Below are 13,305 nucleotides of genomic sequence, written 5' to 3'. Positions count from 1 at the left end.
AGTCCCCCCCAAAGCCCTCCCACTTCTAAACAAAGAAAAAGTTCTTGGTGTATCTTACTCTTATTTGCCAATTTCAATGTGAATATATTTTATTTCTAGTGGTAAAGTAGAATCTTTACCCAAATCTTTTCTGTTAAATTCCTCCCTTACTCCCTTACTGAGCCCTATGTAAGACTGGCTTCTTCTATATAGCATGTACAGATGAGCTCTGTTCAAGTCCTCAGTCTACTCTCAGTTTACTCACAGACATACACTACAGTGGAGGGAGGGTCTTAGGAGTCCATGGTTAGGTGGAGTCCATAAAAAAAAAAAACAAAAACAAAAACCCAAGGACTCAAAGGGGGCCTTCTGAGATTAATTACTCCCTTAAGATTTTCTGTTTCCAATGACCTTTGTAAGAAGGTATACGGTATACTGGCCTACTGAAGGTGGCAGAGCTGATGGTTAGAAGCACTGGCTTGAGACAGTGCAGGCACAAATCCTGCTGCCCTTTACGGTTCTGCAGTATGGGGCAAGTGACCTCACCATTCTACGCCTCACTTTTCTACATGTGTAAAATGGAAATAATCAGAGTTTCAACTTCAAAGTATAAGAATGAAAGATATACCCTAAATAATGCATGTAGCCAATGCCTGGCACATTATATATGTGCTCAATAAAAGTTATCCATTATTATCGTTCATATTGAAGTCATTTAAGAATATATTTAAAAACCAACACATTTATACCAATACTACCTTGGGCTATTATCTGTCATCATATAGTAAACAAGGCTCGAAAGAGAGGCTGGTATGAATGAGGCCAAGGGACCCTCCAAGGTAAATAGTTTGATGCCTCTGAGCATGACAACTTAAGAGCACAGTTTTGTTAGAGAGGTCTGTGGTTCGAATGAGAAGAAAAGCAGGTGGGCTATTCTTGGTAATAACACACTGTCTACTCTGCAGCAAAAGGATGTGGAAAACAGTGCTTTAACAAAGGTTCACTATGGAAATGACCTAAATTGGGGTTAAAGTTGCTCTCCAAAACCAAAACCACATGCTTCATTTTTCATAAAGTATTCACTATGCTGTGACTTTAAGACTACTCATGCAAGTCATTTGAAAAAGGAGCATATGAACTTCAGCATTTTACACAAAGTCACCTGGATGTATGAGAAATGTATGCACACCCCATGTATTTACAAATTACTTATACCTTTTGTGACCCTAGTTATGTTAATTCACTTTCAGGAGAATACATTTGTTTATAGTCAATAGATTATCAAATTATAGGAAGAATAATTCAAAAGGCTAAAAACATGGGTAACTAACGTGATTACCTAAACTGAAGTGACTGGCAATAACACAAAACAATGAATTATACATACAGCATAGCATATAATCATTAACAAGATAGGAAAATGCTTATTTGTTAAAGAAAATATAGTGGGGCACAAATTATAACATAGAATACAATCTCCATTATGCCACAATACACACAGAAAAGAAGGTTGGAAGGAAGTAGATCTAAGTTTTATGGTTTTTAGGATTAGCATTTTCTTCATTTTTTTTTTGTGCTTTTCAAAATTTTTACAATAAGCATGTCTTGGCACTTTCATAATTCGAAAAGTCTTCCTTAAAAATATCATATGTATGTACCTAAAATCTGAAGGTAAAAAGTAATCTTCACCAGGTTATACTCATAGATTTTCAGGTAAGAATTCTCTTCTGTTTATAGGAATTTTTTAGTGAAACATCATGAGATGCACACGACTCTATATTATACATCGAAGCTTCCTTTGCAAGTTACTGGTATTTAGATTTCTTGGGTTTTCCTTGTGGTTATTGACCTATCTTTATACTCATCTCTGACATTTTCATAAAGCAGAAAGACATGCTGACCATATTTACCAAAAAAAAAAAAAAATTAGAGGGTGAATTAATATACTCAGGGCAAGGGTTCAGAACAAATTAAGAGGCTATAAATCTGGGGTTTTTCGTGAAAAGCTTGATGAGTAGTCACTAACCCACTCCCACAACACCAATTTGGTGATTACCAAATATTTGTCATTTGGCAGGGACAGCCTTAGAATGGAACTTCTTTACATGTGTGAACAAGTCTTCAAAAATATGTGATGCTTAATTAAAACGTGATATATTCCTATGCCACAAATTGCCAACATAGCTAAAGTGTTTCTTCTCAGCTCAGCTCTGAGCTAGGAGAAATAGTGAAGAATTATAACTCTTTAGTCTTAGGAATAAAATGAATACTAATAACCTTTCCTGCCAATTCAATATCTTAGATAGAAGCTAGGAGGTTGGAATTTGATAAAAAAAAGTTTGTTGATTTTTAGCTGATTACCTCATACATAAGTATACAAAGACGTGGCTTGCAAACGCTGAACTTGTCTGTCAGGATCACGTTACATGTAAGAAAATGTCAGGCTGACACCACTAGAGGGTACTAAGACATACATCAAAGGAAAGAGGGACACCTTCTGAAACATACTTGATTTCTACTTTGTCCCATTTTTACACAAGTGATTAATTAATGTAACTGTCATCAGTTTGACCTCAGAGATCCCCTCCATCCTTTGCCAGGCAGGAGTCCACTCTTTGTTGTCTTTTTTTTTTTTTGAGATGGAGTCTCACTCTGCCGCCCAGGCTTCAGTGTGGTGGCGCAATCTCGGCTCACTGCAAGCTCCGCCTCCCGGGTTCATGCCATTCTCCTGCCTCAGCCTCCCAAGTAGCTGGGACTACAGGTGACTGCCACCATGCCCGGCTACTTTTTTTGCATTTTTAGTAGAGATGGGGTTTCACCCTGTTAACCAGGATGGTCTCCATCTCTTGACCTCGTGATCCGCCCGCCTCAGCCTCCCAAAGTGCTGGGATTACAGGCGTGAGTCAAGGATTCCACTCTCGTAGGCAGAGAGAAAACAGCCATCACTCCTTCAAAACACCTCTGTCTGCTTTCTATTCACTACTCATCAAAAAGTTGAACATCAGAGGCCAAGTGTGGTGGCTCATAGCTGTAACCCAGTAATTTGGGAGGCTAAGGAGGGAGGATTACTTGAGGTGAGGTCAGGAGTTTGAGACTAGCCAGGACAACATGGTGAAACCCTGTCGTTACTAAAAATACTGTCTTTACTAAAAATTAGCCAGGTGTAACGGCGCGTGCCTGTAGTCCCAGCTACTCGGGAGGCTGAGGCAGGAGAATCACTTGAACCCTGAGTGACAGGGCGAGAATCTGTCTCAAAAAAAAAAAAAAAAAAAAGTTGAATATCAGGTAAAAAAATAAATTACTGGTGCTTACACTTTAAAACGTATAAAACATGTCTCCCCCGCATCTCCCCTGTGTTTTCTCTCCTTTTCTAATAGCTTTTCATTCCTGAGCACATAGACAGTACACAAGTCCTGAGAATGTTGTCTTAAAGAACAGGAAAAGTTTTCTGCATTTTCTGGTTTTTAGGGCAAAGACAAGATATTTTATATTTTTCCTAAGTGGTCACTTACACATCGGCATGCAAACCTTTTCCCACTGAGTAGATCAGTTCATGTAGAAGAATATGATTCTTTGATCAAACTGTGTCAATATAAACTCTAGAAACTGGGCTCTGATATACCAGAGTCAAGTCTCACACAGACAGCACTCATTTCTTGTGTCAGGGGTATGTATGCTGGTGAATGAGAATGTCTTGTCTTTTTAGCATGCGTGGCTTTCTTGGCTCTGCAGAGAGAGGATCAAGGGAGTGCTCCCCACTGGACTCTCTCACATGTCCTTTATAATGCCACCTGGTTCACAGGCCAGCCCTACTCTTCTCTACTATATCTGCTCCCTGAAAACCTCGTCTTCTCCAGGTCAAGGACCTTATTCTATTTATTTTGTTGGAGTCCATCTAGAATATGGAAAAAGAGCCATGACAGAAAGCCAATGATGGAAAACCAAATACTCTTATTTATACCAGCAACAAGGCCAATGGTAGATTTAACAGTGTGGTATCTTTATATTCTAAAATTAATTGAAACAAAGTTTTTAGCAAAATATGAAAATGACTATGCTGACTTTAGCTTTTTTCTTTATCATGTGATTCCCTGAATGAATGAATGAATGAATGACTGAAGTCTGGAAATATTAAAGCATGATGATTTCACACGGAAATAAAATAGTTTATTTTCTATCAGCATAAAGAATTTATTGAGGCAATAATGACGCTGGTAATATGCTTGAGAGACAAATATTTTTGGGTCAATTCTGAGTTCGGGAAAAGATCTGATAAGCAAATAGTTTTTTAAATGTCTGGGCCATGGTAATTACAGAGGTTTCCACAAGGCAGTTAAGTCAGTCAAAGAATAATTTCTGGCCAGTCTGCAAGAGCCATGGAGAAAGTTTGGGAAGAGCCAGAGGAAGGCATCAAATGTTAACTCATGGAAAGGTTTACAAAAATGCCCTGGCTTTCGAACTGCCCCACAGTGAGCATAGATTGTCCCACAACAATTGAAACAGATGTTTCCACTTTGTAAATATCTGCCAGAGAAATAAAGGTTTGATTTTTCCAACCTATCCTTTAGCTATTAAGACACTATGCTAAATCAAGAATTTATATGCTGAAACATATAATTCACTTGAAAACAGTATGCCAATAATATTGCAAGCCACCAAGTCAGCTGTTAAGAGTGGAAAAGATCACGCGTATTTCCTGCAGATATGTGGCTCACTTTATAATTATCACATGTCAAAGTGTGTTTGGCTAAATCTGAAAAAGCTACTTCCAAGTTCACCATCGTAAAGATATAATCACTAAACAATGTGGAGCTGATGATATTTATTTTAGACTCTTAACGTATTATTCTATCCCTTTCTTCAACCATGGGAGAAACTAACAGTAACAAATAATATTTACCTCCTCTGTGTTTTAGAGACAAAAACATTATTATGCAATATTCCTGAGAGAACTGATGAGACTGCCCCTAAAATCTGTATTTGGCCCCCATATGTAACCGACGGGAACATACACTTTTGATTTAAATTAAATTTGATACAGAACAGTCTTCTTGTGCTAATGCAGATCACTGTATAATAGTGCAGCTCTAAAGCTGCAAACCATTTCAATTCAAAGACTCTCTATCTATAATGTTCCCCCTATGGATTTTTTCAGAAATATTCTTGTACTACAGAAAGTGGAAGTACCTGCAACTGTGGCATAAAAAAAAAAAAAAAAAAAAAAAAAAAAAATCAGCATCACTTGTTTCCTGGAAGGATACATTCATTCTTCAAACATGTGACAGCAGATGTCAGCCCTGTATTTCTGCCAACCTCAAATTAAGCTTCTAACAAGTTGTGTTTTAAAACTTCCTATAGCAAGGCTACTTTCATTGTTTTTTTAACCAGCTCTGCAGTTCAGCTGAAGCTGAGTAATGTCAATTCGTTACCCTTCACACAGCTACATTTAAATGCTGAAACTGCATTTATCTAGCTGAACTTAACCTCTACAAAGCTAGTTTGAAAGACGTTCGTCCACTTAAGTCAGCCATGCCCATTCAAAACTAGAGTTTATCTTCACATTGAAAAAATGGAAATGCAGTATTTCCAAAGAACTAGTGAATTACATTTATGTCTTATTGCACTTTTTTCTTTTTAACATTACGATAAACAATTAGAAGATCCCTGCTGTCCAAAACAGTGTATTATTTGCTTGTATGCTTTGCAGCACAAAGCAGTCTCTTATCAGTGTGCTTAATAAAGTGGGTAGATACGTACATGACCTCAGAATAGAGAATAACAATTTTAGCCATGGCCATCAAAAAAAAATCACTATAATTTTGTCACAGGATCCCTGGGGTATCACTTTGCCAGTCAGAACCTCTGTGGCTAATGGCGCCTTTGCCAAAGTTTTGGTCACACCCACTGAGTTTGTTCTACCCACTCAGCCCAGCAGGCTGTGCTTGGCTTGTGCTGCCAGCCCAGATCCCACACTTGCCAAGGGCAAGCCAGGTGTGGAGCAGTGAGGGGTGTGTGAGTGAACGAACATGGGGTCCAGCCACTACACACAGCCAGGCATGCCAGCTGCTGTGGCAGGCTGGGCAGCTCCAGGTGCCAGCACAGGTGTAGGCTTCATGTGAGGCTGTGGCTGGACCAGACATACTGGCAGTAACTTCTGCTGCAGGCACCAGTGTCTGAAGATGGTGGACCCAGTGTTGCCTGAAAGCTTGGAGACACCAGAAACCACACGGCACCAAAGACACTGTTACAGCCCTGGCTTGGGGAGCCCCTAGGTTTGGTTAGGACGCAGCTCTTCTCCCTTTCTCAGCACCCTCAACATGGTGATCGGGGGGCATGTTTCAGCCCTGTTTGTGTCATAGCTCTTTCACTACGACCATTCAGTGGGTTCTGAGTTCTTGTCCCACATCCAGGAAGAATGAGGTATACAGACAACTGGAGGGTGAGTAAGGTGGAGCGGAGCTTCAATGAGTGACATGACAGCTCTCAGGAGACCCATAGTGGGTAGCTCCTTTCTGTAGGCAGGTCATCCTGAAAAGGTGAGGAGACCTGAAGTGGGTAGCTCCTTCTCACAGCTGGTAGTCCTGACATCTGTGTGAGTCTGGCTGAGTCCAGGGTTTTTATGGGCTCAGAATGAAGCAAGTGTGTGCTGATAGAAAAACACCATCCGATTGGCCAAACTATTATCAATGAAGTCTTCATCCTGGACCACAGACTACATCTGGAACTGGCAGCCTGACCCCCAGGCTTCAGGCCATTCCTGGCTTTTAGGTGGGGTTTCACTGGGGACTCACCCCTTTCCACCCAGAAACCTGTCTGCCTCCCCCCATCAACATGTTGTCCACACACCTAGGCTGTTCATGCTGAGGGGCACCTGCAAGCCCACACTGAGCTACCCTCAGCTTCCCCTCAGCCTCCCTTCCATGCTCACTGGTGCCCAATGTCCAGAGGGGGCCGAGGCGGCAGGGGGCTGGCGTGTCAGCGCTACCCCAAGCACATGCATACCCAGCTGGGTTGCAACAGCAATTGGGTTTGGCCACAACTTTCCTCCACCCTGGAGCAGGCGCTGGCAGCAGGGAGAGGCCAAGGAGCGAGAGCAGGCATTTCTGAGCTTGTGGGGGAAGGGGGACTTCCTGGCCCCTGAGAGCACAGGGATGTCTGGATCTTGAGCTGCGGCTAGGTGACTGCAGCTGCACCCTGAAGAGCGAGGCTCCTGGCCTACTGACTCACTAAGTGGCCAAAAGCTTAACATATGAGAACATTTCTATCAGAAAGGAACCATAATATGTTTCTGAGGAGGGAATATTCTAAAGGAGGCTCCAAACTCTTCCATTTAGCTCCTATAACACACTGCCAAACTTCATCCTGCAGTGGTATCACGAATTCAGTTACAGTTGATGATGATGTCCCTCAGTGATATTTTTTTCTGACTCTAAAAATAACTGTTTAGTTTATAAAATATGGAAAATAAAAAAAATCTAAAATAAAACACTTAAATCTCTCAGATCCCACTACAAAAAATAACCACTGCTAATATCTAATGTATTTTCTCCCAGCATTTTCTCAGTGTATATATGTCTTTAAAAAAAAACTGGTATAATACTCTATGTCATTCATTTTTTTATACTTCATCTTAAATTTAGCAATATTGTATGACTACTTCCTGCTATATTTCAATAAAAATTCTTCAAAAATACTATATTTGGTGGCAACATAATGTTCCAATGTATAGATGTAACATAATTATCTATTTCCCTGTAGTTGAATGTTCAGTGATTTCTATTTATTCTGTATTGTACATTGTCTGTGATAGGTAACCACTCATATAAACTACTACCCACAGCCTCTGGGAACATTATTTCCTTAGACAAGATGTCTTAAAATAGAATTACTAGGTCAAAAGTTCTGAATAGTTCTAAAGTTTTTTATACATATCGTCAGTTTGTGCTTTATACTCTGTGATGGTTAATGTCGTGAGTCAACCGGACTGGGCTAAGGGATATCCAGATAGCTGATTACATATTTCTGGGTGTGTCTGTGAGGGTGTTTCTGGAAGAAAATGGCCTTTGAATTGTTAGATTGTGTAAAGATCACCCTCAGCAGCATGGGTGGGTATCCTATCTGTTGGGGGCGGGCCCAAACACAACCAAAAGGCTGAGGAAGGCAATTTGCTCTGCTCCAGCTGGGATGTCCATCTTCTCCTGCCCTCAGACACTGGCGTGCCCAGTATCCAGGCCTTCAGACTCATGCTACCAACTCCCCTGCTTCTCAGGCCTTTGGGTTTGAACTGGAACCACAACACCAGCTTTCCTCGGCCTGGAATTTCTCAGCCTTCAGAATGGTGTGAGCCAATCCCTCACAATAAAGCTCTTTCTATATATCTGGATATACCCATTGGTTCCGTCTCTCTGGAAAACCCCAACACATACTCCCTTCAGTAATGTGAGAGAGTCTCAATCTCACCCTGATAAAAATAGTTTGATTAGGTTTTACATACTAATTTGATGGGAATAGGTATTAACCTAGGTTAGCTTGCCTTTCTTTGATTACCAGGAAAGTTGAAATTTTCTGTTATATGCTCCTTGGTATTGTTTTTTCCTACAAATTATCTGATTGTATTATTTTTCCATTTCTCTATTGTTAGTATTTTTCCTATTGATTTATCAGTGCTTGATACACATTAAGGATATGGACATTTAGAATTTTTCATTTGTTTCAAAATATAAAACATTTTTATACTATTTCACTCATGATTACAATAATGTTTATTATACAGAACTTTGAAAATAAAAATACATTAAAGAACATAATTATCCATGATCCTGTATTAACTGGTGAGAATTGAACACTGATGCATTTTCTTCCTTTTTTCTGTGTTTGTAGAAATTTTAAAAGTAAAATTGTAATCATTACATTGTATTTTTTCTTTTTTTTCCTTTTTTTTTTGAGACGGAGTCTCGCTCCGTTGCCCAGGCTGGAGTGCAGTGGCGCAATCTCGGCTCACTGCAAGCTCCGCCTCCCGGGTTCACACCATTCTCCTGCCTCAGCCTCCGAGTAGCTGGGACTACAGGCGTCTGCCACCATGCCTAGCTAATTTTTTGTATTTTTAGTAGAGACAGGGTTTCACCGTGTTAGCTAGGATGTTCTCAATCTCCTGACCCAGTGATCTGCCCACACTGACTTCCCAAAGTGCTGGGATTACAGGCGTGAACCACCGTGCCTGGCCTTTTTTTTTAGACAGAGTCTCGCTCTGTCACCAGGCTGGAATGCAGTGGTGCGATCTTGGCTCACTGCAATCTCTGCCTCCTGGGTTCAAGCGATTCCCCTGCCTCAGCCTTCCAAGTAGCTGAAACTACAGTTGTGCATCGTCAAGTCTGGCTAGCGTTTTGTATTTTTAGTAGAGACGGGGTTTCATCGTGTTGGCCAGGATGATCTTGACCTCTTGACCTCATGATCCGCTCGTGGTCCACCTGCCTCAGCCTCCCAAAGTGCTAGGATTACAGGCATGAGCCACTGCACCCAGCCTGTATTCTGTATTTATTAACAAAGATTATGCCATATTTCCTCATGATATTAAATACTCTTTTCAAACATTATTTTAATACTATGTGATATTCCGTTTCATATGTACTATAATTTATTTACACATACTCCTCCTTTTTACCTGTATTTAGATGATTTCCAAATATTTGCTCTTATGGCTAACCCTGCCATGAGCAAACTTATACAACTGATACTACATTTAAAATGAAGCTCAGCCCCACGTCTCCTCCACGTGATGTATAACGTATAAAAATACTGCACCAACCTGTCACTTGAGTAGGCGCAATCACTTGGCTGGCACTAGATGTAGAAGCTTCAGGAGCTACTTCAACAGGCACAGGAGGTGATGTTTTTTCAATCACTACTATATGAGAAAGTAGAGGATAAAAAGAAAATTAAAGCCTGTTAATATGCATTGAGATCCCATTTCAAAACGCAAGGATAATTTAGTCTAGCAATATATCACAGCATTTCTCAGATAGGAAGAACTGTTCTATGTCCTAAGGCTCATGGTATTAATCTATAGCTCTGGGTTCAATATTTAGCAAGAATATCTGAGAGTGATGCAGAAGCCAAGAAAAACGATCGTTCATCAAATGATAACCTTTGATAACGTTTGAATAGTATATACCACTCCAGATCACAGGAAACAGTAAAAAAACTCTTATCTTTACCACTGCAATACTTACAACGCTGTAATTATGCTAACATTATATAAAGATATTACTATACTTAACACTGAACTTCAGTTATGAAGCCTAGTAATTTACTAAACAAAATCAAAGACAAAAATTTCCCGTCTTATATTTTTATTCAGAATACTCTGACAAACAGAACAGATCAACACAGGCTACCTGGAAACTGTGGATGCAGATGAATAGTTGAAATGCCTGGAGACAGCTGGGGTTGACCAGGCTCAAGTTTGGTTTTCTCTTGATCCAATGAAGGTATTTCCTGGATGGTTGTATTTTAAAAGAGAGTAAGAAAAAAAAAGAGTTGAAAGTGGAAATTATTTTTAGTTTCCCACATCTATTTTTATTTAATTAATTATATTCTTAGAAAGGCAAAGTAGTATCATAGGACCTTATATGTATAATTGTGTGAAATTACAAAAAAAAAAAAAAAAAAAAAAAGAACCATTGATGTGATGCTACTATGGGAAGCCCTAAACTTTTCCCAGTGGTGCTGATCCATGCACATATCCTCAGCCATTTCCCTGAGGCCCAAAGTCTGACCTTGTAAGTAAATATCTTGGCCCAGGGGTCCATACTTGGTCTGTAATAGGGCAAAACTAACCCCCAAAGAGGACTAAACCTTTGCCTCATTCACATGTGGCTCTGTCCCACTGAGATGACCAGCCACAGTTTGCAGATTAAATAATGGATATAGCAGATGTGCCATAACAAAGAACACATGTTAAGTTAAAATATTTTAAACCAGTCAGTCACTACGGCCTCCTTTAACCTCACATCTGATAACTTTACAACTCCAGCTTTCTGAACAGTGGTAGCCAGGCAGAGCAACAGAAATCTGCTGGCTTGGAGAAGGATTTGGGGCTTTATCACACATTTTGGTGCCCAAGCTTGTCCCCTGGACCTCAAGCAAAGAAGCAGTCCATCATCCATGGCTCAGCTTCCAGTTATAACTGTGCAGGGCTCATGCCAACAGAACAATTAGCCTAGTTAAGGACCTGAGACTTCACTCACACCAGATGGGACCAGAGAGCTCATATCATCACTACATTCAAGTATTCATTGAGTTACTTGGTTCTGTCCTCTTCCAGAAAGCTTACTCCTCTGGCCTCTGTTAACCTCTTATCCTCTTCTCCTGGCTTCAAGTATCACCTCTTTTCGGCTTTTTCTAAGATAGTCTACCTGAATATCTCATTACAAATCCAACTTTGCAAGCATAAATGCTTGCAGAGTAAGTCCATTTAGGTATCCCACAGATAGCTCCAGCCCACCCTTCCAAAACTGTCCAGGCTCTCATTCCAACTTCATTTCTGCCAATGCCACAGTCATTAATCTGTCCCATCCAGGCTTAAAGTTACTTTTTAGTCCTCTCTCTTTCATTCTTCATTGAAAGCCCCATCCACTGATACTTTTTTCTTATAGTTGTTCACCCTTTTTCATATCCATAGACCCCACCTCCCTAGGCTGGACTCACTCTCATTTTCAGTTTATTGTAATAATCTAACTGGCTTCCTCTTTCTTCTTAACTTGAGTAGTCCTACCAAAATTCATCTCCTACAAATATTGAGCACTTAACAGTTTTCCCCACATTTCCTCTGTCTTCTTAAGAATATAGACTAGCTTTCTATTACTTACTAGAGATGACCTCAACCAGTCTCTATTATACCCCATTCCCTGCAGCCATGGCCAATGCCAACAAGGAACAGACCAGGATCAGGTGTTAATCCACTCCTGCAGTTTACAGACAGAATTTTCCCCATCACCGTGAGGCAGCAGACTTCCTAATCTACACCACTTCTACGTTTAACAAATAGGGTCCAGTCAAGACTCAGGGTATTTCCCCACTGATTTACAATGGCAGTTTGGTACTCTAGCTTTCCAAAGCAGTCCCTGATTCTGTTTCTGACCAAGTCTTTCATGAGCCTGGCTGTCCCCTCCACCACACCTTTGCACATCTCTGGGCATCCTCTCTTTTCTTCATCCATCACATAACATCATGAGACTTTTGTAAGTACCAAGACAACAAAGGCTATGATTGCATTTTTTGTACTCTCTCCTCCCCAAATAAAATGCAGTAAAAGTATACAAGACAATTTTTTAGGATCTCTTTTAGATTTTTAATGAAAGTTATAAAATTCAATCATAAAGACAGAAGAACTGAGTTATGATGAGACTGCCAGGCTGCTGGCTGGCCCACCTACAAGCTAAATAATTACTTCCATATATCAACCAGAACTAAATTCAAAATCAACAAAATTGCAAACTACTCTCTGCGACTGATCTTTAGAGATGCTAAGAATTTCAAAAGTACACATAAAGTATGCATATCTGTTACACTTTTTTTGGGCTCAAAATACTATAACCTCTTTCTGGACAAGTGCTATCACTCCCAAATCGTCAGTCTCTTTTTCTTGATTATTTCAGCACTTACGTTATGACATTTATGTTATTCTATCCCATAATTATAAGATAAAGATTTAGAATACTATTTAAAATAATTTATGTATGCATTGCCTCATCTAAATTCTAACAATGCATTCTTGTCAGCTTAAAGAATGATATATAAATATATACATATTTAATAATTACCTAGTTTTCATGTAATTATTATGGAGAAGGAGATAAAAAGAAAATTAAATCCTGTTATGTACATTGAGATCCCATTTCAAAATGCAACGATAATTTAGTCTAGCAATATATCATAGTAGTTCTCTGACATAAAGTTCATTCATTTAATGAAAATGAATGTTTTCATTAAACAAAGAAAGCCAGATTCAGAGAAGGAACAATATTACATAAATAGGACTTAGATCCAGTAAATGTTTACATTTGCTACTAAAATGTCTCATAATTCATAGCCCCATTCTATGCCCAAAAGCCAACAGACTGACTTTTCAAAAAGCAACATTCTAGTATTTGATTGTAACTTTTAAGTGTAAGTTCTGTTCTTATTCAACTCAATTGAAAATATGTATGTTAAATTTTAGTTGAATTAAGAAGTACCTCACTATTTATGTGCTCTAAGAATACATGCTTATCTAAGCATGTCACAGCCTTTCTTTCACAGATGGTCCAGGCCATCAGGTGACACTGA

At 39.5% G+C, this 13,305-nt stretch overlaps 1 protein-coding gene across 14 annotated transcripts in view; it reads right to left on the bottom strand.

Annotated features, from left to right (window-relative positions):
* LTBP1 (latent transforming growth factor beta binding protein 1) overlaps window positions 1–13,305 on the bottom strand; it is a 444,991-nt gene that overhangs the window by 127,319 nt on the left and 304,367 nt on the right. For 9 of the 14 annotated variants that reach the window (XM_038006776.2, XM_038006775.2, XM_038006780.2 and 6 more), the window contains 2 exons: window positions 10,374–10,473; window positions 9,785–9,883 (listed from right to left, as the gene is read on the bottom strand). In XM_038006776.2, coding sequence (XP_037862704.1) covers window positions 9,785–9,883; window positions 10,374–10,473 — 199 coding nt within the window. The remainder of the gene's footprint in view (window positions 1–9,784; window positions 9,884–10,373; window positions 10,474–13,305) is intronic. The other 5 variants (XM_038006774.2, XM_073022917.1, XM_073022916.1 and 2 more) reach the window with 1 other exon arrangement.

Source organism: Chlorocebus sabaeus, chromosome 14 (assembly GCF_047675955.1).
Source record: "Chlorocebus sabaeus isolate Y175 chromosome 14, mChlSab1.0.hap1, whole genome shotgun sequence".
In the NCBI taxonomy this organism is placed as follows: domain Eukaryota; kingdom Metazoa; phylum Chordata; class Mammalia; order Primates; family Cercopithecidae; genus Chlorocebus; species Chlorocebus sabaeus.
Note: the sequence above shows the minus strand (reverse complement) of the source record. Positions and strands in the feature narration are given on the sequence as shown.